The sequence below is a fragment of the Chelonia mydas genome, chromosome 1 (assembly GCF_015237465.2).
Source record: "Chelonia mydas isolate rCheMyd1 chromosome 1, rCheMyd1.pri.v2, whole genome shotgun sequence".
Classification (NCBI taxonomy): Eukaryota; Metazoa; Chordata; order Testudines; family Cheloniidae; genus Chelonia; species Chelonia mydas.
Window position 1 is genome coordinate 200,698,740 of NC_057849.1, and position 27,780 is coordinate 200,726,519.

General features: G+C 43.4%; 1 protein-coding gene across 1 annotated transcript; it reads right to left on the reverse strand.

Annotated features, from left to right (window-relative positions):
• Nucleotides 1-23,756: 23,756 nt before the first annotated feature.
• Nucleotides 23,757-25,979, reverse strand: NHLH2 (nescient helix-loop-helix 2). The gene has a single exon (XM_037889729.2). It carries the CDS (start codon nucleotides 25,957-25,959, stop codon nucleotides 25,552-25,554), a length of 408 nt encoding a protein of 135 aa, XP_037745657.1. The 5' UTR covers nucleotides 25,960-25,979; the 3' UTR covers nucleotides 23,757-25,551.
• Nucleotides 25,980-27,780: the final 1,801 nt, after the last annotated feature.

Below are 27,780 nucleotides of genomic sequence, written 5' to 3' on the forward strand. Positions count from 1 at the left end.
ATTGGTATCTACACCCCAGGGGAGTGCCCTGTAACCACCATATTCATCATTTGTATATAATTATGATATTGCATATAAAGCATGCCATGTGAGGTATTGCAAAAGGTTATGATCTGCTGAAAGCCATTGTTCTATCTAAATATGTATATCATTAGTGCATATGAAGTTATGAGATTGTGTTGCATGGTTGTCAGTAAAATATGCTGAGTCATGGAATTGCCCAGATATTAGATTCCCCACAGACAAGGACAAGGTAGCTAACCAATGCCCGGGCCGGTGTCAAACAACTATCAACAGCCATTGTCCAGCAAGGAAGCTACAATTCATTGACTCACTGGCACAAGGCCTCATCAGGGAATTGCTCCACCTTGCCTGGTGGTGACTCAGCAATGCCGCCAGACACGCCTGGACTTACGTTCTCCAAGCACATGGGACTAAGGGTATAAAACAGAACACAGGAACCCCATGCTCTGCTTTTGCTCCTCCCCCAACCTATGCTGCAAACAACAAGGACACTCAGGAAACTGAAGACTCCAACAGAGGAGACTGGCCCAGGTTTCAAGGATGAAACCCATGTACTATGAACTGCAATATCCAGTGGGGTGAGAAAAACTGCTTAATCTAGATGTTGCTCAGTCTACTAGGGTTGAGAGTTTAGACTGCGTGCTTATATTTTATTTGATTTTGGTAACTAACTCTGACTTTTTGCCTATCACTTAAAATCTATCTTTTGTAATCAATAAAACCGTTTTACTGTTTATGTTTACCAATGAGTTTGCGTGAAGTGCTTGGTAAATTGGCTCAGGTTTACAAAGGTTGGTGTATGTCCACTTTCCATTGATGAAGTGGTGAACCAATTAATAAACTTGCACTGCTTGTCTTGAGCAGTGCAAGATGGTATATTCCGAAAATACAAGGCTGGGAACTGGGGGATTTGGCTGCTGCCTTTCTCTGTGTGATTCATGAGTGGTTCTGGGAGCACGCATGCAATCTAGCTACATGTGGGGCTCCACATACGGTTGTGCTGATTGATAACAGTGCATGGAAGGGTTTGCTGCTTGTCACTAGCAAAGCATTGTGAGAGACAGCCCAGGCTGGACAGTTAAGGGGGCACAGTGGTCCCACAGTCCCAGGCTGCACCCTGGGGATCCTGTCACAGTTACATTACAAATTATAATATAAAAACTTTAAAAAGTTGAAATTGAAGCTAAGTGTTTCCATTGACCCAAAATGTATTTTTTCACCCAAAATTTCATTTCATTTCAGAAATTTTGAAATGCAATGTTTTGTTCTAATTTGGCATGGAAATAAATTTTGAAACTGGAATTTCCCACATAATGAAAATGCTGGTTCCCACACAGCTCTGTTGACCTACTTTTTAACTATTCCTTTTCTTAGTCTCTTTTTCCCTTGTAACTAGATTCCGTTGTTCTGGCTAGTTTGTAAATGCAACATTGCCCTCTGTGGGATGGAATCAGAACTGCTCAGCTGTCCATCACATGCCCTCTACTGCTAACAGCTAAAGGAATTCTTTCTTTCAAGAGTTTGGGGTCTGTGCTGTTTTTGAAGAATAATCTGAGTTCTATCCCGGCTTCCATCTACAATTGTTAATGGTCAAGGTGTGCAATATAGCAACGACTGTGAACTTGTTACAACCTACTAGAAAGGCTAGTATGTGACTTGACTGTTTAATTTGCCGAACTGTGTGCATGTAATGTGTGTAGAGTGTTGTGCATTTAAAGTATGTGTTACAGCCGCCTCTAATGGCTAGTCCACATAGAAGATAACTATAACCTACTACTGCTGTCTGCTAATGAAATACTCCTTTAACTCAAGGCAGTGATAGAGGTCTGCCACTATGGTGGTGAAAGCCCTGCGTTCTGGTTCAAACCCAGCTGTTGACCACTGGGGAAGAGGGTTGTTACATTTGCTAACTAGGTAACTGCCTGTGAAAAATTACCAACTGGATGCATAACTGTCCATTTGGCTGAATAATTACCTGAAGTGCATGTGGAAGTGAGGTAATTTTTGCACGCATATTAGATGTGCAGTTTTGAAAGCTGTCTTGGTACGCCTGGAAAGTGCTCAGCAAGCTGTGAGCAGAGACGGTGCTCCTTCTCCATGCAGAAGTGCTCCCCTACTCACCTGGATTCTTGTTCTGAACATTCCCCTGCCCCCAGGGAAAAACATTTCATTTTTTTATTCTGCATTCCCTATGTGCAGAATACCTGGGAAAGAAAAAGGGACATCTCTGTCCCTCAGGGCCAGCATTTGGAATGCATGAGGCTGGGAGGAAATATAGATCTACCTGCTGCTGGACACAGCTCTCAGGTTCTTTTCCTAGACACCTGAGACAAAAGCTTAATGTTCAAGGCTGTCAGTAGCATTCTGAGCCTGGGGAAGAGCCATTTTCTGGCTTAGCTCACCTTTTCCCTCATACAGGTATTGTATTCACTAGGGTAGGCTGAGACTTCCGGGGACATATGATCAAATGAACTGATCGTTCACGGACCTTAATCAAGAGCCCTGTTTGGAGGATCAGTTCCTGATTCCATTGATCTGCAGCCACTGTTAATATTTCAGATCTGCCAAGTGCTGCCCCCATTTTGCATTTTGGGGTTAATTTTTAGGCAGTTTTGAAAGTCTCTCCGGCTCATTCGTCTCTCAGTTGTGGTCCCATTAAATTTAGCAGGGCTGGGTGGATGTAACTGGGGCCAGAAATAGACCTCACTCTTAAGACAAAGAAAGTTGCCATGAGACCTACAAAATCATACTTTGAATTGTCTGAAACCTCCTTCATTGATACGGATAATGAGACCATCCAGCATGGCAGTGGCAAGAGGTGCATATCCTGGGTGCCTCACCATGTTCTGTGGCCACAGAAAACACAGTCTGAATCCGAATCGCATGGCATCCCTTTTAAATACAAGAAGAAGGAGGTGTTTGGTAAAACTGAGAGTGGTAAATCTGAACCTGACAAAAGGAAAGGCTTTTTCACACAGTGCACAATTAGTCTGTGGCACTCATTGCCACAAGGTATCACTGAAGCCAAGAGTTTAATAGCAGGAATCCAACAGGGATTAGACATTTGTGTAGCTAGCAATATCCAGAGTTCTATTAGTATATATTAATAATAAACAAAAGTTTTGGTGGAAACATAAACCCATATGCCTCAGGCTTAAATTGGCCACTCACCAGTGGGATTAGGAGGAGACTTTCCCTAAGGGCAGTTTATCCCACAGCTGCCTACTGCAGGGTTTCTAGTACCTTCCTCTGAAGCAGCTGCTGCAGGCCACTGCCAGAGACAGGAGACTGGAGTGGGTGGACCGCCAGATGGATCCAGACTGGCAAGTCCTGTGTTTGGACTTGTCAGGGTTGCCTCCCCACTTTGAACTCTAGGGTACAGATGTGGGGACCCGCATGAAAGACCCCCTAAACTTATTTCTACCAGCTTAGGTTAAAACTTCCCCAAGGCACAAATTCTTTGCCCTTGGACAGTAGGCTGCCACCACCAAGTATTTTAACAAAGAATCAGGGAAAGGACCACTTGGAGTTCCTATTCCCCCAAAATATCCCCCCAAGCCCTTACACCCCCTTTTCTGGGGAGGCTTGAGAATAATATCCCAACCAATTTGTTACAAAGTGATCCCAGAACCAAACCCCTGGGTCTTAGGACAATAGAGAAATCAGTTAGGTTCTTAAAAGAAGGATTTTATTTTAAAAAAATGTAAAAATAGCCTCTGTAAAATCAGGATGGAAAATAACTGTACAGGGTAACAAAATATTCAAAAACACAGCAGAACTTCCTCTAGGCTTAGTTTCAAAGTTACAAAAAACAGGAATAAACCTCCCTCCAACAAAGGAAAAATTCACAAGCAAAACAAAAGATAATCTAACACGCCTTGCCTGGCTTTTACTTACAATTTTTGTAATATGAGAGACTTTTAGGATGGTTTATAGGAGAAGGAGTTTTCTGACCTGATGCTTGTCTGCTTCCCAAGAGAACACACCAAACAAAGCCTTCCCGCACCAAGATTTGAAAGGTTTCAGAGTAACAGCCGTGTTAATCTGTATTCGCAAAAAGAAAAGGAGTACTTGTGGCACCTTAGAGACTAACCAATTTATTTGAGCATGAGCTTTCGTGAGCTACAGCTCACTTCATCGGATGCAAAGTGACCACTCTCCTCACAATGTGTATGAAAATCAAGGTGGGCCATTTCCAGCACAAATACAGGTTTTCTCACCCCCCCTTTCCCAAAAAAACACACACACAAACTCACTCTCCTGCTGGTAATAGCTTATCCAAAGTGACCACTCTCCCTACAATGTGCATGATAATCAAGGTGGGCCATTTCCAGCACAAATCCAGGTTTTCTCACCCCCCACACCCCCATACACACACAAACTCACTCTCCTGCTGGTAATAGCTCATCCAAAGTGACCACTCTCCCTACAATGTGCATGATAATCAAGGTGGGCCATTTCCAGCACAAATCCAGGTTTAACCAGAATGTCTGGGGGGGAGGGGTAGGAAAAAACAAGGGGAAATGGGCTACCTTGCATAATGACTTAGCCACTCCCAGTCTCTATTTAAGCCTAAATTAATAGTATCCAATTTGCAAATGAATTCCAATTCAGCAGTTTCTCGCTGGAGTCTGGATTTGAAGTTTTTTTGTTGTAAGATAGCGACCTTCATGTCTGTGATTGCGTGACCAGAGAGATTGAAGTGTTCTCCAACTGGTTTATGAATGTTATAATTCTTGACATCTGATTTGTGTCCATTTAGTCTTTTATGTAGAGACTGTCCAGTTTGACCAACGTACATGGCAGAGGGGCATTGCTGGCACATGATGGCATATATCACATTGGTGGATGTGCAGGTGAACGAGCCTCTGATAGTGTGGCTGATGTTATTAGGCCCTGTGATGGTGTCCCCTGAATAGATATGTGGGCACAGTTGGCAATGGGCTTTGTTGCAAGGATAGGTTCCTGGGTTAGTGGTTCTGTTGTGTGGTATGTGGTTGTTGGTGAGTATTTGCTTCAGGTTGGGGGGCTGTCTGTAGGCAAGGACTGGCCTGTCTCCCAAGATTTGTGAGAGTGTTGGGTCATCCTTCAGGATAGGTTGTAGATCCTTAATAATGCGTTGGAGGGGTTTTAGTTGGGGGCTGAAGGTGACGGCTAGTGCCGTTCTGTTATTTTCTTTGTTAGGCCTGTCCTGTAGTAGGTGTCTTCTGGGAACTCTTCTGGCTCTATCAATCTGTTTCTTCACTTCCGCAGGTGGGTATTGTAGTTGTAAGAATGCTTGATAGAGATCTTGTAGGTGTTTGTCTCTGTCTGCGGGGTTGGAGCAAATGCAGTTGTATCGCAAAGCTTGGCTGTAGACGATGGATCGTGTGGTGTGGTCAGGGTGAAAGCTGGAGGCATGTAGGTAGGAATAGCGCTCAGTAGGTTTCCGGTATAGGGTGGTGTTGATGTGACCATTGTTTATTAGCACTGTAGTGTCCAGGAAGTGGATCTCTTGTGTGGACTGGACCAGGCTGAGGTGGATGGTGGGATGGAAATTGTTGAAATCATGGTGGAATTCCTCAAGGGCTTCTTTTCCATGGGTCCAGATGATGAAGATGTCATCAATATAGCGCAAGTAGAGTAGGGGCGTTAGGGGACGAGAGCTGAGGAAGCGTTGTTCTAAATCAGCCATAAAAATGTTGGCATACTATGGGGCCATGCGGGTACCCATAGCAGTGCCGCTGATCTGAAGGTATACATTGTCCCCAAATGTAAAATAGTTATGGGTAAGGACAAAGTCACAAAGTTCAGCCACCAGGTTAGCCGTGACATTATCGGGGATAGTGTTCTTGACGGCTTGTAGTCCATCTTTGTGTGGAATGTTGGTGTAGAGGGCTTCTACATCCATAGTGGCCAAGATGGTGTTATCAGGAAGATCACCGATGGATTGTAGTTTCCTCAAGAAGTCAGTGGTGTCTCGAAGGTAGCTGGGAGTGCTGGTAGCGTAGGGCCTGAGGAGGGAGTCTACAAAGCCAGACAATCCTGCTGTCAGGGTGCCAATGCCTGAGATGGTGGGGAGCCCAGGATTTCCAGGTTTATGGATCTTGGGTAGTAGATAGAATATCCCAGGTCGGGGTTCCAGGGGTGTGTCTGTGCGGATTTGATCTTGTGCTTTTTCAGGAAGTTTCTTGAGCAAATGCTGTAGTTGCTTTTGGTAACTCTCAGTGGGATCATAGGGTAATGGCTTGTAGAAAGTGGTGTTGGAGAGCTGCCGAGCAGCCTCTTGTTCATATTCCGACCTATTCATGATGACAACTGCACCTCCTTTGTCAGCCTTTTTGATTATGATGTCAGAGTTGTTTCTGAGGCTGTGGATGGCATTGTGTTCTGCACGGCTGAGGTTATGGGGCAAGTGATGCTGCTTTTCCACAATTTCAGCCCGTGCACGTCGGCGGAAGCACTCTATGTAGAAGTCCAGTCTGCTGTTTCGACCTTCAGGAGGAGTCCACCTAGAATCCTTCTTTTTGTAATGTTGGTAGGGAGGCCTCTGTGGATTAGTATGTTGTTCAGAGGTATTTTGGAAATATTCCTTATTCACAGACATGAAGGTCGCTATCTTACAACAAAAAAACTTCAAATCCAGACTCCAGCGAGAAACTGCTGAATTGGAATTCATTTGCAAATTGGATACTATTAATTTAGGCTTAAATAGAGACTGGGAGTGGCTAAGTCATTATGCAAGGTAGCCTATTTCCCCTTGTTTTTTCCTACCCTCCCCCCACAGACGTTCTGGTTAAACTTGGATTTATGCTGGAAATGGCCCACCTTGATTATCATGCACATTGTAAGGAGAGTGGTCAGTTTGGATGAGCTATTGCCAGCAGGAGAGTGAGTTTGTGTGTATGTGGGGGGAGGGGGGGTGAGAAAACCTGTATTTGTGCTGGAAATGGCCCACCTTGATTTTCATACACATTGTGAGGAGAGTGGTCACTTTGGATAAGCTATTACCAGCAGGAGAGTGAGTTTGTGTGTGTGGTTTTTGGAGGGGGGTGGGGGGGTGAGAAAACCTGGATTTGTGCTGGAAATGGCCCACCTTGATTATCATACACATTGTAAAGAGAGTGGTCACTTTGGATGGACTATTACCAGCAGGAGAGTGAGTTTGTGGGGGTGAGGGGGGGGCGGAGGGTGAGAAAACCTGGATTTGTGCTGGAAATGGCCCAACTTGATGATCACTTTAGATAAGCTATTACCAGCAGGACAGTGGGGTGGGAGGAGGTATTGTTTCATGGTCTCTGTGTATATAATGTCTTCTGCAGTTTCCACAGTATGCATCCGATGAAGTGAGCTGTAGCTCACGAAAGCTCATGCTCAAATAAATTGGTTAGTCTCTAAGGTGCCACAAGTACTCCTTTTCTTTTTGCAAGATTTGAAAGTATCTTCTTTCCCCATTGGTCCTTTTGGTCAGGTGCCAACCAGGTTATTTGAGCTTCTTAACCCCTTACAGGTAAGGATGAATTCTAGGCTACCCTTAGCTGTATGGTTATGACAGGGCTAAAACCAAAAAACAAGAGTTTTGAAACATAGAGAGCCTCATGATTCGAGGTGTAAGCCAACCTCTAACTAAGGGGCATTAGGAAGGAACAACTTACTCCATAGCTGGAGGGTCTCAACCCTCTTCCTCTGAAGCATCTAGTACGGGTCACTCTCTGAGACTGGGTACTGGACTAGGTGAACCACTAGTCTGATCTGGGCTGGCAATCCCCATGTTCATTGTTCCTTCTGGTACATTCCGAGTCAGGTCTGAATATTTCAAAGATAAGAGCAGAACCCTGGAAATCCTTACAGTTCATGTTTTGTACTGATTTGTTGTTGTTCATTTGAGACTTGACTCAACTCAGCCTTCCTGATGGCGTTTTTAAACCACAGAGCTGAATGAAGATGAAATAATCTTTTTATTACTAAAAGAATAAACTAAAATAAAAATGTGGGGGACCCCTCTTAGGTAGATGTCAAGTTGATGTGTATATATGTGCAAGAGGACCAAAAAAAGCCACCATGGCTAAACAACAGAGTAAAAGCGGTAGTTAAGGGACAAAACAACATCTTTTAAAAATTGGAAGTCAGATCTGAGGAGGAAAATAGAAAGAAGCATAAACTCTGGCAAGACAAGTGTAAAAATATAATTCGGCAAGCCAGTAAAGAATGTGAAGAGCAACGACCAAAAGACACAGAAACTAACAGCTAATTTTTTATAAGTACATCAGAAGCAGAAAGCCTTCTAAGCAACCAGCAGGGTCACTGGACAATGAAGGTGCTAAAGGAGCACTCAAGGGAACCAAGGCCTTTGTGGGGAAGCTACATGAATTATGTGCGTTGGTGTTCACTGCAGAGGATGTGAGGAAGATTTCCACACCTGAGACATTCTTTTTAGGTGACAAATCTGAAGAAGTGCCCCAGATTGAGCTGTCAATAGAGGAGGTTTTGGACCAGATTGATAAATCAAACAGTAATAAGTCACCATGACCAGATGGTATTTACCCAACAGTTCTGAAGGAACTCAGATATGAAATTGCAGAACTACTAACAGTGGTGTATAACCTATCACTTAAATCAGCCTCTGTACCAGATGACTGGAGGGTAACTAATATAACAACAATTTTTTTTAAAGACTCCAGAGGTGGTCCTGGCAATTACAGGCTAGTAAGACTACTTTCAGTACCAGGCAAATTGGTTGAAATGATAGTAAAGAACAGAGTTATTAGACACATAGATGAACCTGATTTTTGGGGGAAGAGTCAACATGGCTATTGTAAAGGGAAATCATGCCTCTCCAATCTGTTAGAATTCTTTGAGGGGGTCAACAAACATGTGGACAAGGGTGATCCAGTAGATAAAGTGTATTTGGAGTTTCAGAAAAGGTCCCTCACCAAAGGCTCTTAAACTAAGCCATCATGGGATAAGAGGGAAGATTCTCTCTTGGATCAGTAACTGGTTAAAAGACAGGAAACAAAGGAATAAATGGTCATTTTTCACAGTGGCAAGAGATAAATAGCAGGGTCCCCCAGAGATTTGTACTGGAACCTGTGCTGTTCAATGTATTCATAAATGATCTGGAAAAAGGGGTAAACAGTAAGGTGGCAAATTTTGCAAATGATGCAAAATTACTCAAGATAGCTAAGTCCAAAGCTGATTGTGAAGAGATACAAAAGGATCTCACACAGGGATCTCACAAAACTGGGTGACTGGGCAACGAAATGGCAGATGAAATTCAATGTTGATAAATGAAAATTAATGTTCATTGGAAGAGAAAATTCCAACTACGTGTATAAAATGATGGGGTCTAAATTAGCTATTACCACTCAAGAAAGAGATCTTGGTGTTATTGTGGATAGTTCTCTGAAAACATCTTCTCAATGTACAGCAGCAGTCAAAAAAGCTAACAATGTGAGGTACCATTAGGAAAGGGATAGATAATATGACAGAAAATATCATAATGCCGCTCCATAAATATGTGATATGCCCACACCTTGAATACTGCGTGGAGTTCTGGTCGCCCGATTTCAAAAAAGATAATAGTAGAATTGGAAAACACAGAGAAGGGCAACAAAAATGAGGAGGGGAAAGGAGCAGCTTCCCTATGAGGAGAGATTGAAAAGACTGGGACTGTTCAGCTTGGAAAAGAGACGACTAAGGGGGGATATGACAGAGGTCTTTAAAATCATGACTGGTGTGGGGAAAGTGAATCGGGACGTGTTATTTACCCCTTCACATAACACAAGAACCAGGGGTCACCCAATGAAATGAATAATAAGTTTAAAACAAACAAAAGGAAGGCCTTCTTCACACAACAAACAGTCAACCTGTAGAACTCATTGCCAGGGGATGGTGTGAAGGCCAAAAGTATAGCTGAGTTCCAAGAAGAATTAGATATGTTCATGGAAGATAGGTCCATCAATGACAATTATCCAAGCTAGTCAGGGACCCAACCCTATGCTTTGGGGTCTCTAAACCTCTGACTGCTAGAAGCTGGGACTGGACAATATGGGTTGGATCATTCGATAAATTGCCCTGTTCTGTTCATTCCCTCTGAAGCATCTGGCACTAGCCACTGTCAGAAGACAGGATATAGGATACTATTGGTCTGACCCAGTATGGCCGTTCTTGTTCTTATGTTTTTATATTCTATCTTTCTTTGTGTATCGGTACATATGGTCTCAATGGATATGGAGTGGAAGCGGTCCTATTTTGTAGGTCCCCAGTGCTCAGGTTTGTGTTTGTGTACTGGGAGAGTTAATGAGAACAGACTGCCTTTCTTTCCCTCCACTCCCCAATCCCATCTGTTCAAACAAAAGGCTGAAAGGGAGAGAGAGCTGAGACCCTGCTGGTCAAGAGGGGAGGGATAATAACACATATCCTTGGGCTACATTTCAGCACATGCAACCCTTTCATGCTGTGCTAAAGCTTTTATTCAGGCAAGAGAAAGGACTGCTAATACAGAGTAAGTTGTGTTTTTGTTTTGTTTTGCTTTGTTTTTTTGTAAAGGATGCTTCAGGCCTGGAGGATGCTACATTCCTTTCCATTCACATAACATTTATCAAGCTGGAATATCAAGCAAGGAGTCTAAAACATCATTGTTATAGAAAGAGCCATTGGGGTAGAATGTGCAGGAGGGACAGGGATGGTTTAGAAAGTCAATTTTCACTGTGTTTGCACATGGTAACAGTTCCAGAGCCATGTAATTAACAACACATCAAAAGGGTGTGAAGGAAGACATATTCCTCCCTACCTTGGGAATTCAGTGGGTACTTTGCAATTCATCGTAACCCCCTTTCACATATTTATCATCATGGTCATGCCAAACAACTCATTTGAACATCAAAACAGCTTTCCCTGGGACTGTTACAGCAAGAGCAAGGAGAGAGATGGCACCTAGAATCCCAAAGCGGAGATAGCGTGCAATAGAAAGAAATAATGCTGGAAGGGTTAGCTGGCTCTCTGGTCTATGCCAGCAGTTACAGAGAAGTCATAATGGTTTACGGGAGAAAAATGGTCTCAAATGCCATTAGTTTAATGCTTCATAATGTTGTCGTATCTGTTTTAAATGCAATCACAGAACTCAGGGGACACCAAGGATTAAAATAAAAGAGAAGGAAAAGGGTTTCCAGAAATGGAATGATGGTGATCTTTGTAGGATGGGGAAATGAGATTCAGTTATTTCTTTTGTTGAGTATGCAACATACAAGAAATTAACTAATGACAGTGAAGGGACACTCGTAAAAATGATTACTCCCTGGTTGTAATAAATAAATAAAAATAATAAAACCAGAGTGGAATGGAGGGGATGGAGATTTACAAAACATAAGGCCTAATCCTGCTCCTTTTAGAGGCCAAGAATTAAAAAAAATAGGAGCCTAAAGCTAGGCTCCTACATCCATGTTTATGTATCTGCCGTATTTTCATTTGTTGAGCACCCAACTGCTCCCACTGAAGTTAAAGGGAGCTGTTGGGTGCCCAGTGCTTTTAAAATCAAGCAGGTGCATAAATATTAAAGTTGGGCTCCTATTTGTGAAATCTTGGCCACAGTCAATTGCCACTCTCCCATTGATTTTAATGGGAGCAGGGTTGGAATCCTAGAAGTCAAAGAAATGTTTTCACAAAATTATTTTAGAAAATGTAACTGAGAGCTGGTGGTTGCTTTGTTTGTTTCAGCTAGAGAAGTAGAGAGATCCAGAAGGTGAAAATGACCAGAAACCAAAAATGAAATTGTTGAAGTTGACCTGTCCATGCCAAGTAATGTGCAAAAAACAAGCAAGCAACAAAAATGGTGAAATGCAAAGGAGATATTTAGAATTCATTTTTAACCAATCTCAGGAGTTATTAACAACACAGGTGTAGGAATCTCCCATATAGGAAATTCTCCACTGCCTTGCATCTTGTGTTGTCATTTACATCTGTGCCGAGTGACTGCAAAGTGGGTGTAAAATGTTGCCAAACCAGAATTGTTCACTCACAGTGTTATACATCGAATTTTTCACAGCTGTAAATAAACAATGTGTGAGGCATGGGAGAATCAGGCCCACCATACTTATCTTGACCATGCTCCTTTAATTTTCATCCTAATGCAAGAGCATAATTATAGTTCCTTCAGATTGCAGAGGCTTATCTAATACAGGAGATTTGTTTTACCAAATGCTTCCTCCTCCCTCTCTCCAAACATAATCAGATGGAGGCTCCATCTAATATGGAAAGTGCACAGGATGGCTCTTGTCTTGTATATCATTCAAATGCAGACCCCATGAGCCTAGGCTTACCATGTGTGTGATTGATATATTATCCCTACATGCCTTAGCTGAATTCATCTGTCAAGCAACCAGGAGAGGTGACTTCTGGGGATTAATGATCTGGTGGGTGATGTGTGGGGGTTGAAAGGAGAAGGGATGAAAGTGGTGATGGTGTAGTGCGGAGTGCATTGAAGGGATAGAGGCCTCGATATTACGGTGAATAGCAATACCGGTGGATGGATATGCTAAAAAATCCCCTATTGGCTTTCTGTAGCAGCTGCTTTTATAAAATAGTAGTACAGAATTACAGGCCATGCAGGTAGCGATGCCTATAGTAATAGTTGCCTGATATTCCCCACTACAAGACCCTGTTTCCAGCTGGTTATCACTGTGCCAGACTGTAACAGTTTGAGCTGAAATCTTCCAAGCCTGGTGATATTTTTGTTTAAAGTTTCAGGTAAAATTGTTCAGCTGTTTCTCAGAACAAGATTAGGGGGGAAAATACCTTGTTTTGCCCATGTGAAAAATTCCTTAAAATTGTTTTGTTGAACTTTGCTGGGTAGGGTTGCCAATTTTGGTAGGACATATTCCTGGAGGTTTCATCACATGACATAATCTTTAATTAAAGATTCAGCTTTAATTCCTGGAGACTCCAGGGCAGTCCTGGAGGGTTGGCAACCCTACTGCTGGGGAGGGGGGAGGAGAGGAGATTGCCCTGGTATTAGGAGTATGTTTTTTGCTTAGGGTTATGAGCCACTGAAAATCTCAGTTTGCACATGCTCAGTGGAGACTTGTTAGCACTTGGCACCTAAATTCTCCAAAGATTCTCTCTGCACTGAGCATGCTCCATCACCTCACAGCTCCTGTCAGCCAGCTGGAGGGTGTGTGTGCCACCCCACACAGAAGAACTGAACATACGCCTGCCCCAGGGCTGCAGGAATGGGGTGGGACTGTAATGGCTGCTCAAGGCAGGTGGGGGCTGCTATGGCTTCAGGGACTGGGACTGAGAGCACAGGAGCATGTCTCTTCTGTGCTCTCAGTGCTCCCCAGATGACACCTAGGCAACGTGGAGGGAAAGGACTTCACAAGTGGCCACTAACTGTAGGTTCCTCATTTTCTGGATGCCCGACTTGAGACACGGGGGTCTGAATTGCAGAACTGCAGCTGAGGTCAGTGGGAACTCTGCTCTGAACATATAAAGTGATGGAAACATTAAAGGTCTGCCTATACCCCAAAGAAAAACCCGTGGCACTGAGTCACAGAGCCTAAGTCAATTGACTCAGACTTGAGGGACTAAAAATAGCAGTGTAGATGTTCCCACTCAGGCTGGAGCCTGGGCTCTGAGACCCTCCTTCCTCCCCAGCTTTCAGAGCCCAGGCTCCAGCCCGAGCAGGAATGTCTACACTACTATTTTCAGCCCTGCAGCCCAAGTCCTTTGAGCACGAGTCAGTTGACTCAGGCTCTGAGATGTGGTGCTGTGAGTTTTTCTTGGCTGTGTAGGCACACTCTGATACTCTGAAAAGTCAGGCCTGAGGTTGCTCAGATTGGGGCCCCCAATTTAGCGGTCCCTTTTGACAATGTTGGCTTTTATCTCTGTGCCTCAGTTCCCTCTCTGTAAAACATGGATAATAATAGCACTTCACTGCACCGGGGTGTTGTCAAAATCAATTAATTAACGGCTGTAAATAACTAAGATCCAGCAAGGAGAGCACCATAGAAAAAGAAAGGAATAATTCCATATTCAGAGCAGGGGTTGGATTTCAGTGCTTAATTTGTAATGAAAGAGGTGCCGCAACTAGGTGCCAGGGCTCAAGCAATTAGTTTTCTTTCATAACTGATGCAGCAAGCCCAGAGGTACCCCAGACAGGGCTCAGCCCCAGCACAAATTCAGCACTGATTGGATGGTAGGCAGTAAGTAATGCAAGGGGTGACATACACCAAATATGAGGATAACACTCCCCATTCAATTATTGTGATTATTGATTCACTGTGTTGTATAGCTGTGCTTTGTTTTCTGTCTCTCACTGTGGATTGAGTCTCCAAGTGGGAAGATTCCTTGCCGCCCATCTCACTCCCTTCCTCTTTCCATTACTGCCCATTGTGCTAGTCACACACGGACACAGAAAAGACAGTGGTTGCCCCAAAGAGCGTATAGTTGAACCAATGGGAGGGTGGAATATGAGAAGTGTTATTAGGCCCATGTTAAAGATGGGTAACTGAGGCATGGATATATTTCCCATTGACTGCAGGACCAAGGGGAGCTAAGGCTCGTTTGTGTTAGTAAACTCAGAAGATGCAACTCAGAGACACACCGGGAGCAATGATGCATAGTAAGGCTGTTCTTATATAGACACTTCCCTGATTGTAACAGTGCTATAACTTTAAATTGGCAGAAATTTCCCTGCTGAAGGCACTGTTGTTTTCAATGCAATTATCTTTTACCAGGTTCTTCCAGTCCTAACCATCCTTATCTTAATGGGCCTTTCCTTTTAGAAGAAGCATTTCTAGATTGTCGCATAAACTCCATTTCCTTTCACTTTGTTTCATATGTATCCGCATCCAGATTACCGCGACTTGAAAGTACAGTAATTAAATGAGCTTCATCGGAGCAGGAAGGAGATGGATGCTATTAACAACTTGTTTATGCTAAAATGGAGGGCAGGTTTCCCTGTGCTGCTTTACCAATGTGCCTTAACCCTGCCCTGGAGGGACTATATCTGAAAGGAAATGGGGAAGCTTCACCATGCATTTAGTGCTTGGGGTGTCTGCTGAGATTCCCAGTTAGTGCCAATTGTAATGGTGGTTTTATGCTGTGGACACCTGTCTCACTCGGAACTATAGTGAGCCCCACCAACTCATTCCATGCAGGCCATCAACCATACTTCTGAGGGTAATGCATTTCAGACAGTACCAACCAGGGCTGGATTTGAATTGGTTCCACCTGCAGCCTCTTCTGCCTTTCAGTGCTTGAATGCTGTGCTCTGCTGTAATAACTGTATGGCTGGTGGGACATCTGCCTGCACAGCTAGATGGCCAGAGAGTGGTGGCTGCTGGCCAGGAACCCAGCTCTTAAGGCAGTGCTGCTGCTAGGAGCAGCGGAGAAGTAAGGGTGGCAATACCATACCAGGCCACCCTTACTTCTGCGCTGCTGCTGGCAGCGGTGTTGCCTTCAGAGCTGGGCAGCTGGAGAGCTGCAGCTGCTGGCCTGAAGGCAGCGCCATCACTAACAGCAGTGCAGAAGTATGGGTGGAAATAACATACTATGCCACCCTTACTTCTGCACTGCTGCTGGCAGCGGCACTGACTTCTGGGCTGGGTACCTGGCCAACAGCCACCAATCTCCAGCCGCCCAGCTCTGAAGGCAGCACAGACGTAAGGGTGGCAGTACCATGGCACCGGTACAATAGCCAGATTTCATGGGGGAGACCAGATTTCACGGAGGAGACCAGATTTCATGGTACTTGATGTGTTTTTCATGGCTGTGAATTTGGCAGGGCCATATGCAAAACACAAGCCACAGAAATTCCCCCAAATACTTCCTGTTTGAACTACAGCCGATATTTTAGAAAAACATCCAATCTTGATTTAAAAATTGCTAGTGATGGAGAATCTGCCATCACCTTTGGTAAATTGTTCCAATGGTTAATTACCCTCACTGTTAAAAATGTGTGCCTTATTTCCAGTCTGAATTTGTATAGCTTCAACTTCCAGCCATTGGATCATGTTATACCTTTCTCTGCTAGATTGAAGAGCCAATTATTAAATATTTTTTCCCTGTGTAGGTACTTTTAGATGTGATCAAATTACCCCTTAACCTTCCCTTTATTAAGCTAAATAGACTGAGCTCCTTGATTTCATCACTACAAGGCATGTTTAATACTTTAATCATTCTCCTGGCTCTTCTCTGAACCTTGTTCAATATCTTGAATTAGGGACACCAGAACTGAACACAGTATTCCAGCAGCAGTCATACCAGTGCCAACTACAGAAGTAAAATGACCTCTCTACTCCTATTCAAGATTCCCCTGTTTATACATCCCAGGATCACATTAGCCCTTTTGGCCACAGCGTCACACTGAGAGCTCATGTTCAGCTGATTATCCACCACAACCCCCAAATCTTTTTCAGAGTCTCTTGCTTTCCAGGATACAGTCCCCTATCCTGCAAGTATGGCCTACATTATTTGTCCTTAGATGTATAACTTTATATTTGGCTGTAGTAAAATGCATATTGGTTGCTTGCGCCCAGCTAATCAATCAGGTAAATTATTAACAAATATGTTACTGACAGGCAGGTAGGCAGAGTTTGGGTGTCTCAAAATCATACAGAAAGGAGATTATGAGTGTTTGGAGATCAAGAATGAATTGCAGTTCAGCTGTTCATCGGTGCTTTAGCAGTAACACAGAAGACTATCCAGTGGGATAAGGTTACCTCTAGAGATCTGGGTTCAAATCCTGGGTTTTGTCACAAGGGAAACTGAGCTGGGAAGTCCTGTACCAGTCTGCTGTGTACATGTCACAGAAACATCACACAGTTCAACATATTTGGCGGTCTCTGCTCAGAAGAGACCTGGGAACTGAATTAGTAAGGGTGCTGAAGGTCTGGATGGGGTGCATTGGCAGAGCTGTGTGAGGGGCTCCAGGAATGGAATATCGGGGGAAGTACTGTACAGGTCCCCAGTATAAAGCTGAATAGCAAAGTGTAGGCTTTGAGGAAGAGGGTCTGATGTCCATGTATAGGATGGTGAGTTTTGCCACCCATGTTTGTCTCTGAACCAGTGGGCCCGGCTTTTTCTTTGTCTCGTCAAGAAAGAACCTCCCCAAAACTGCTCTTTGATGGACAACACATAACTGTGCAGCAACGGCTGGCTCACGTGAGCCACAAAACTTGGGCCTGGATTTCCCAAAGCCTGGAGTGTTCATACTGGGGAGTTCAGTTTAGGCCCAGGTCAGGCTAAGGCTAGCATCCTGCAGTGTCATCCTGACAGATACCCATCTCTCCAGTGAGGCTACCACCAAATAAAACATGGAAACATAAGGCAGCCCCAGTCTGAGCAGTTTGGAATATTGGGCAGGCTTAGGAGGGACAATTTAGTCCCCTCCACGGCCTGGTGATAGTTCATTTGGCTGTTCTCTTTCTCACATCTTTTCTTTCACTCACATCTTCTCTTTTCCTTTCTCCATCTTGAGTTCAGTTTGGGGCAAAAATTTGGTAGGTTTCTATTAGGGAGGAGGCTGAATTAAAACCCTGGATCATCTCCCCACTCTAGAGAGTTCAAAATCCAGATGTGAATTTTTTAGCTTGAGCCTATCTCTAGGGTTTTTTTATCTGAACCAGTTTACCTGACCCTAGTTTTGTTTTGGACAATTCAGACAAGGTCAGAAACTGTGACAGTAAAAAATAGAATCTAGCCCTATAGAATGTAAGGTCTACTGGGAGTTCTGCCTGAGTAAAGAATCAATAAGAATGTCAGGACTGGATATTTAGGATCAGATTCTGATTAGGGCCCAGTCATGATTGTGGCCTTTGGGTGCTATTGCATCATCATCATGACCCTCTCGTTACTCTGCTGTAAATCGCAAGTAACTCTGGTGACATCAGTGGAGCTGCTTTGGATTTACACCTGTGTAACTGGTATCAGAACCTGAACCTTAGTCTTTAGGGGAATAAACCAGTCTTCCCTTGGTCTTCATTTAATTAACTCCATTGATTAATGTTTGCTTCAGCCCCCATTGCTGGATGATGGCAGCAAAATCTACATATCTGAGAGCTTTCACACTTGGGCCTTGAGACTGCAGCTAGAGGGAAACTACCGTCTGCCAAGGACGCTATTGCTGCTATGTCCAGTACAGATTTGTGACTATTCCTGTAGGAACTGATTCTTGCAAAGTTTTGAAGCTTGTGTTTAAACCTGGGATGGATCCTGCAGTCCTTTACCAGGCAAAAATCCGATTGATGTCTATTGGAGTTTAGCTTGAGTAGGCACTGAAAGCTTGGTCTTTGCCCACTGTGTCTACACAAGAAAATCCCTCCAAACTCAGCTCTTCCCAAGGTCATAGCCCTGTAGCCCATCTCTGCTCTTTCTTTCTTTCTTTCTTTCTTTCTTTCTTTCTTTCTTTCTTTCTTTCTCCAAACATCACTAAGCCAGATTGTTTATCTGGTTCATAAACCTTTGTTGTCCTTTGGCCCCCGAGGCCGCAGTCTTTCACCACTTGTATGTGCAGGAGGATTTAGAAAGAGAGACGGACAGACAGCTCATTGGAAGAGTAAACTGGGGGTAAAATCAAATCCCTTGTCCTTCGTACTCAGACAGAATGTCCCTCTCTATATGGACACCATTAATATTGTCATCCACTCCCTTCAGCAGTCTTTAATGTCTAATTAATGACTCCCTGTGGCTCCATCCTACATGGCATCAGTCTCCTCCTGATTTGAATTTCCTATAATGACTGCTTGTAATTCCCAAGATGGTTGTTATCTGTGGCCATCCTAAGCATCTTCTCTCCTGTCTCGTATACCCCCATCAAGACCCACCCACTCAAACCCTTCCCCTTCCTTATGCTTCACACTACTTTCCCTTCCAGTCTTTATCTCCTGCCCTCTCATATACTTACTCCCACTCACACACCTTCCTCCCTACATCCCTCCCTTCACATACACGTATCTCTCCCTCTCACATATCCCACACCCAACATTCATATATTTACCCCTACACTTCCACCCCTCCCCTTCATCACGCCCTTCACATACACATATACATACACATACCTCTCCCTCTCTCACATACTCCACCTCTCATTTTACGGAATGGGACACTGTCTGGGTTAAATGACTCGCCCAAGCCCACACAAGAGGTCAGTGGCAGAGCCAGGAAGAGAATCCAGGAACCCTGATGCCCAGGCATGCCTTCTCACCACAAGACAACTCTATTTAAATAAAGCACCCAATCTATGTCCACTTCATTTTGTCATGGGATGATCCCTATCTCTGCAGAGCTTCTCCCACAGGGTATCAGCCCAAAGGTGGATTAAGGCAGGGTATTTGAATCCTGGGAACCAGATGTAGGTAAGACCTCCCCCAAACTAGTTCCTAGAGAGAAGATTGTGGGGAAGTCACTAGGAAGAAGAGCCTATCATATGGACAGCTGAGGGAAAGTTCAAAGATAGGGGGAGCTGAGAGAAGGGCCTGTTGAGTGGCCCAGTTTTGTTTTGGTTTGGGTTTTTCTTGGGGGTGTGTGTGAAAGTTTGGTGGATCTGAGCCCTGTTCAGTTTTAAGCCTGTGCTGTTCAAGCTCAGTATCTGAGTTCATTTCTGTCTCTAATACTGACATTTCTCTCTCAGGTGGCTGCTGCTGCCAATTTTAGGGTGGGGCTGAGGGCTGGTGTACTCATGTTTTCAGGCTCTTATCAGCATCAGGATAATGTTATGCCTTTCTTTTCTGTCATGTGGCATCCTGCCTCCCTCCCCTCCTTTCCTCCCTCTGCCATCTCCCAGAGGAGGCAACAGACGGTCCTGTAATTTGGTTCCATTCGCTCGACTGGAGCAACACCTGCCCCCCTCCCAGGAGACGGGAGGGTCTCATCCCAAACCATACAAGGAGCCAAAGACAAATCTGAGGCCCACATGCAAATAACACACAGGATAAAACAGCATGGCCATTTTGGACAGAAAGGAGAAATCCAGCACCACGGGAAGAGGCAGGGGAAACAAAATCACCTCGGCAGGAAGAAACAAAAACTGCAGGAGAGTGCCTTTTTCTTTTGGGGTGATTGTTATTGTGGTTAGTGAGCTTTCCTCCCTTAGAGAATAAACCAAGAGTACTGAAAAAATAATGGCTGATATTAGATTATATCTATCCACACTAAAAGGGCTAGGTTACTTGGGTTACAGGATAGATAGATAGATAAGATAGGTTTCAGAGTAGCAGCCGTGTTAGTCTGTATTCGCAAAAAGAAAAGGAGTACTTGTGGCACCTTAGAGACTAACCAATTTATTTGAGCATAAGCTTTCATGAGCTGCATCCGATGAAGTGAGCTGTAGCTCACGAAAGCTTATGCTCAAATAAATTGATTAGTCTCTAAGGTGCCACAAGTCCTCCTTTTCTTTTTATAGATAAGATAGATTCCAAGGCCAGAAGAGACCACTGCAATCATCTAGTCTGACCCACTGTATGATACAGTCCATAGAACTTCCCCCAAATAATTGCCAGAGCAGATCTTTTAGTAAAACATCCAATCTTGATTTAAAAATTGTCAGTGATGGAGACTCCAACAGGATCCTCGATAAGTTGACCCATGGTTAATTACTCTCGCTGTTAAAAATGTATGCCTTATTTCAAATATGACATACATAGCTAGATAGATAAACTTGGGTATTTCTTCATAACAATACACTGAAAAAGTGCCATTTCTTTGTTGAAACTCACACACAAAAAATAAAAGGAGTACTTGTGGCACCTTAGAGACTAACCAATTTATTTGAGCATAAGCTTTCGTGAGCTACAGCTCACTTCATCGGATGGGCATCCGATGAAGTGAGCTGTAGCTCACGAAAGCTTATGCTCAAATAAATTGGTTAGTCTCTAAGGTGCCACAAGTACTCCTTTTATTTTTGCGAATACAGACTAACACGACTGTTACTCTGACACAAAAAATAGAAAATCATTTCCTTCCCCCGTTGGTAGGAATAATGCAAGATATCAAATTATTTCAAACACCCGCACTGTTTCCCCCATTCTGAGCACTGGCTACATAACATTATCCAACCTGACGGTGCTATTTCTTGGTCAGTAACTAAGCTATTTATGAATAAACATAGCATATACCATGCTTAAAAGTTAGAGGCATGTTTCATGTCTGGAAACAGTTTACCTCATGTATGCCTGTCTGTTAGTAGTGTCACTCATGTCTGCATGTTTTGTAGAATGCGCTATGCTCCTGACCCTGCAATCTTTTATGCGCATGAGCATTATACACTGCACAGTGCATATGTAAAGAGCCCTTACTCATGCAAATTGGCCCTTTGAGGTGAGTAAGCTTACCTGTGTAAGTGACACTTGCGGATAAAGTGGTGTAGATTTGTGCCCTATATCTTTATGTTAGCCCATGGTCCATGTGCAGGAGTTTGATCTCTGTCATTGTGTTAGGGGCAGGATCCATTTCTGTGTTTCGGTAGAATGCCTTGTATTTGCATGTTTGTTGCATGCTTCATGTCTGATGTTATTCATGTGCACTTATCAATATATTAGCACAGCATTCTATGTCATATATTGGAAGTACCATGCCCCATTGCTATGTTAGTGATATGTCTTATCTCTTTATATTAATGGCATGCTGGATATCTGTTAGTGAAATGCCCCAGGTTTGTACATTGGAGGCATTTCTCATGTCTGTATGTTAGTGGTATTTTCCAGGTCTCTGTCTTATACTTTATATCAGTATTAATTAGAGAAGGACCTGAGCCATGTTGTTCAGGGCCAGATTTAGGTCTGGATTCAGAACTAAACTTTCCCGAGTTTTGAGCATGTTCATATCCATGGTTGCAGTGTGGGCTCATGTCTAACATTAAATGCAAAAAAACACATTAGTGCAACATTAAGGATACAGGTTAAACATTAAAAAGTCAGCACTATTCATTTTAAGTTTGCACTCTGCCTGCTGGTCAGCTTGCACAAAATGATATAGTCCTTAACATGTGACCACATCCTGTAACTCAAATAATAATACATTTTGATACTAACTTAGATACAGTGTATCCAAGATAACCTATGAGCTGCGGATGGTATCTGTCTCATAAGGCATAAGCACAAGGGGGTAGAGTTAAGGTTGTTTATTTGATCTTCATTTTGGCATTTCCTGGCTTTTGCATGCTTAACCATGAAGACTTCACGTTGCACTAACTTTGTTTCTTGTGTTTATTTCCTCAATGATGATGATTTTTATTTTTAAGAAAAAGAAAGAAGTGGGGAGCAAAAGACTTAGTTTTTTATAATTAACTGGCATCAGCCGTCAAATAACAACTGGAATTGACCAATGTCAGTAGAAAAAGTCACACTTAGGATTTGATCCTGTTACTACCCCTCACCCCCTATTGACTTCAGTTAAAGCAGGAGCTGGTCCACGTAGAGGCACCAGTCAGCCAAGGACTGATTTCTGTATGTTAGTACTGCAGCCTATTTATACTGGTGGACTTACTACTGATTTACACCTGTGTAATTGAGAGTAGAATCTGGCCCTAATGTGCATTTCCACACTTGTATACGGACCTTGTAAGTCTGTGTGAATTAAGGTAGTGCCAGGGCTTGCTGAATGTAAAGGTTCATAACTTCAGATCTGCTCAGTCAATTGTCATCATCCTCGGCATAATGTATAAATCTCTGTGTGGTCTACGTGAAACAAGCCAGATTTGAAGAAAACTGGAGCAAAAGTTTTAAAATTACATGATCATTTAAAGTTGTAACGTTTTGAAAAGGGTGCATCTGGCTGCAATATCTGTATATGCTGCACAGTGCATATGAAAGTATGCACCTTTAGAGTTAACATCATCTACTGTACCTTCTCCATGTGCAGTTTTTCAGCTGGTCAGGAGTGTGGTTCATCAAAAAAAATTTTTTTTTCAAACTAAGTAAAGCCTCTATTCATCAGTGAAGATTGTGGGCCCGATGATGGACACCATTACTATGGTGAAGGTTAAAGAGGTGTCCCGTAGTCAATGGGACTAGTCATAGTGCACAGCACTGCAGGTAAAATGCACCCCATGCAGAGGAGCCAGACAAGGGCTTAATTGGCAGTTAAGTGGTGCTTAGGCCTTGCTGGTCCTCTGCACAGTGTGATTTTCACCCTGGTAATATACCTTTACAAGATCAGGTCTACATTAATGCCATGTTTCAAATATCAGTCATTTTAGCTGGAGCCCTGTCCAAATAAGTGGGGTTGGAGTTTTTATAAACAAGAAAAGTGTATTTTTATTTCACTGCACCCAAATCAGAACTAGCAGAAGGGATTTTAATTAAACTTAAAAAACCCAAACACCTCACAGTCAGGCAGGGACAAAGCATGTAAAATACCAGCCACGTAGATGAATGCGTCAGAAACAATTTGTAAAAACAGGTGATTCTAAAGGTTTGATTTGACTTCACAGCCTGAACTTTAAAGTGTGCTACCAGATGCCCAGTGGAATGAGCAGGGGATGAAAGAAATGTCCTGCAGCTCATACACAGTTAGGCCCCGATCCTGCAACTGAATCTGTTGAGCCCAGTTGTAGGATCAGGGCCTTATGTGAGGAATTTCTTTATTATCAGATAAATTATGATCTTTAGTATCAGACAGCAACTGTCCATTTTTGTGCAACCTGTTGAGATTCTTTCATAGACAACTTTAGAAGGCTTCAAAAATCTCATGCAAATACTGGCTGTACATCCTTTCTAATTTCCATCTTATGGAAAAATCAAAGAAAAATAATTAGGAAAAACCAGCTTTATTTGATACTTTTATTTATATGCAAAACAGCGCACCATTCATGAGAGATATGAAAAACGCATCAGATAGAAACCAGATTTATCTATTTTCACTACAAAATATTGCATTATATAAAGCAACAGAGACACACAAAAAAACCCTGAAAAAGATTAAAATCTTTGGATCGCAGACTTCTTTTTTCTTTTTTTGTCTCTAAAACGCGCTCCTTGTTTTGAGAGATTCACAGCAGAGAACATGAAACATATTCAGGTTATAGAATTTTTTTGGTTGTTACAAAGGAAAGTAGTCCTGGATTTTTTTTTTATTTTTATTTTTATTTCTTTCTTTTCTTTTCTTTTTTTTAGGAAAAAAGTCATTTCCTAAAAAAATACCACACACATACATACACACGCACACACACACGCACGCACACACACACAGACAAAAAAACTACTTCCCTTATAAACTGTTTGTAAAGTACTTTTCAGACATAACTATAGTTCAGAATAACAACAAGTATTTTAAAAAAAAAACAACCTCTAGTGAAGTGCTAGTGTTGATCCCACACAAAAAAGAAAAATCCTTCAAGAACAAATGTCTTAATATATAAAATATACTTAGAAACAGGGCGGAAGGGAAGGTTGTCATATACAAGTGCAATATAACTGGAGCAAAAAACAAATAACCACTGAATTGATCCCAACAAACACTTGAAAAGTTAGACATAATATTCCACAGGAGAAAGTGTAAACACTCGACTATATAAACCAATTGGCACAAAGTATCCAAAGTAAAATTGTCACCACTCAGAAAAATAAATAGGTCTTGAAAAAAATAAATAGTCTACTCCTTCTAACATAAATAAAAAATAGTTATTTTTAACTGCACCCATGGGTCACATGTTTAAGGTCACAAGTAGATGTTTTTGGATATATAAAGGGGCACTTGACAACCTGAAAAACAATCTGATTTTACATTTTCCTTCTAAAACTGGACTTTCTATATGTGTATCACCAAACTGCTCTTCCACCTTGTGGTATAGGTGGGAAAAGATTTTTAAAAAGAAAACCTTGCAAAATATTCAGTCTATTTTTATATACCCCCAGAAGACTTTGGAAATGCATCTGCCCTTTCCCTTGTTATGTTCTTTATAGCTCCCTTTTACCTTGTGAGTCTTTAATGTCCTCATTCAGCAAAGCACTTAAGCTTGCAGAACTTAGGGCCGTTTTAAAGTCCCCTTGACCTGGCAAGTGCTTAAGTGCTTTGCTGAATTGGAGCCTAATTGTAGAAGTTCTCGTGTGAAAAACAAACTGGTCTCTTGCGTTTTGTGGAGGGCACTGTGCGATTGTCCGGGAGGAGAAATAAAAAAGTCTCTAATTTCGGAGCTTTTGTCCCCTAGAGCCATCACAGCTCTGAGCTCTCCTTCAGTAAGAAAGGGAGGACAATGAAATGTTACCTGCGAAGTCTGGAGTGATTTCCAAAGGAAAACTAGCCGTGCAGGAGACAGCGAGTTGGTCTATTGATATGAACGATCTTGGCTGGTTATCAGGCCCTACAGCTGTCTTGGAAAACGCAGATGCATCTGCAATGTCTGACCCGAAGGACTCTGGGGAACCCCGCAAAGCTGTCCCGAAAGAGTCGGATCCACCCCCGGGGCCGCCAGGAAGGGCTCAGAGGGCCCCTCCCTTCCCCAGGTGGAATATGTTGCAAGTGTCTCCCCTTGTCAGTATCACCTCCCGGCAGCGCGCGTCGCCTCCGTCCCCGCCAGCCGTGCTCCCGCGGTCCCCCTCTGCCGCGGCCCAGCCCCTACACGTCCAGCACGTGGTTGAGATAGGAGATGTAGCAGATGGCCAGGCGCAGGATCTCGATCTTGGAGAGTTTTTTGTCCGGGGGCAGGGTGGGCAGCAGCTTGCGCAGCTCGGCGAAGGCCAGGTTGAAGGCTTCCACCCGGATCCGCTCGCGGGTGGCGTGGGCCGAGCGGTACTTGGCCGTGGCCCTCCTCCGGCGCCGCTTCTCCTCGCGGCTCAGCTGCTGGGGGTGCAGGGCCGCCCGGCCGCCCCCCTTGCCCTCCCCGCCGCCCTCCTCCACCGGCTCCGGGTCCGAGACGCAGCAGCCCAGCAGCCCCTTGGCGTCGGTCCCCGCCAGGGACTCCGGGTCCGAGGGGGCCGAGGAGGGGTGATCGGAATCCGCCGCTTGGTCCGGGCTGAGCATCATTTTGGTGGGGTGGGGAAATGAGCCTTCAGTGACACGGGAAGGGGGGGGGGGCAGGGGAAGGAGAGAGGCACAAAATAGAAAAGTCCACACTGTTACTGTGCAAGCCGACCGGCAAAGCCCCTTTCCCCTGGGCCCGGCCCAGCCCCTCCCCGCTAGCGGAGCTCATCCGCCAGCACCAATCCGGGCTGGAATTACACTCCTTGGCCCTGAAAATGCCAAATCGGAGCGCCAAGGGGAGTCAGGGAGGGTGCCCCTCCGCTATGGGGAGAGCAAGCCGGCAATCGCCTCCCAGGTCAGGACACGGGGCCGCACTCTGCTCCTGACACGCGCGGGTGTAACCCTGGTGGAGTCGTTCTAGCCAAGGCAAGGGAGTGACTCCAGATTGACACCATTGCAAGGGAGAACAATTTGGCCCAAGGAAAAAGAAACACCAGATCAAACCAGGAGACCCGCTAGAGATAGGGCCTGTTGATAACAACGAGACAACAATGTGTTTGGGCACAAAGGCAGGTTGGGTATAACCAGACTAGACTAGGGTTTGATTTTGCCCTCACTTGCGTCAGTTTTAGCTTTGTGTCATTGACTTCAGTGGAGTTACTCCGGAGTAGAACCATGCCCTCTAGCCTCTGATTATATCTCCCTTTACCTGGCTTTGAAAAACAACATTACATAATAATAATAATTAATAATAATAGTAATTAATAATAATTACCAATGTCCTTCCCCTTGCCTGAGCCTCCTCCCTACTTCTCCCAAGGGTTTGTAAATCTCAACTAACTGGTTCTAAACAAAACAACCCCCATCTCAGTAAAATAGAAAGGATACAAAAGATAAATATTATATCTTACCTAGGTTATAACAGGGAGATTTCTATAGAGGAAACTCAAATCCATTTTTTTTATTAAGTGGAAAGGGTTACTACCAACGATCGTAGGAATAATAATAACAATAAACCATACTGCATAATTTACAATCTAACATCTGTCAACAGCTTTTACAGAATATTCTTCCTCTGATCATTTCCCTAGTTTGTTTGCTTGTGGAAACAGGCCCAGGGAGCAATAACAAAATAAAATAAGAATAAAACAATAATTCAGCTACTCTCCAAATATTAAATAGATTTTTCATTTCTAAATACAGTATTTCCCCTCTACCAATTGTCTGTTAAACTTTTTTTTTGCTTAACCCGGAAATGGAATCCAATATGGATTTGATGGCTTAAAATAGAAAGAAATATAGCTCAAGATCCTTTAACCATAACAAGGCCAGCGTGGAAGTATGGGGGAGATACAATCAAACCTATAGGATCTAATGTAGCTCCTCTATTCTATTCTTCGTACAATGCGGAGCTGCTTTCTCATGCTAATTTTCTTGAATCTGTAGCGTCAGAGTAACTGATTGGATGGGGATATTTCTGGGTTCCAGGTTATTAAAGATGGTTTTAAAAAAAACTTTCACATTTCTTTTCATTCTCTCTCTCTCCCCCTCCTTCTAAAATATATAAATAAATGACTGAATTTAGACGTGCCTTTCAAAAGAAAATTGAATCGTATCTTCTTGCAGCTTCACAGAACACCATCTGTCATGTAGACAGCAATACAAATCCAGGAACTCATATGGACATGCCGGCATGTAATAAAACAATACATCAGGCAACTAGAGAATAACCTTGGACACAAATGTGGGGTGGGGGAGGGAGGAGGGAATACATCATCCTACCACAAAAATTAGGATTACAAAGTATTTCAGTGTAAAGTTTATGATCTCAACTACAGTACTGTGGGCATTTAATGATTTCTTATTATTATTTCTTATTATTAT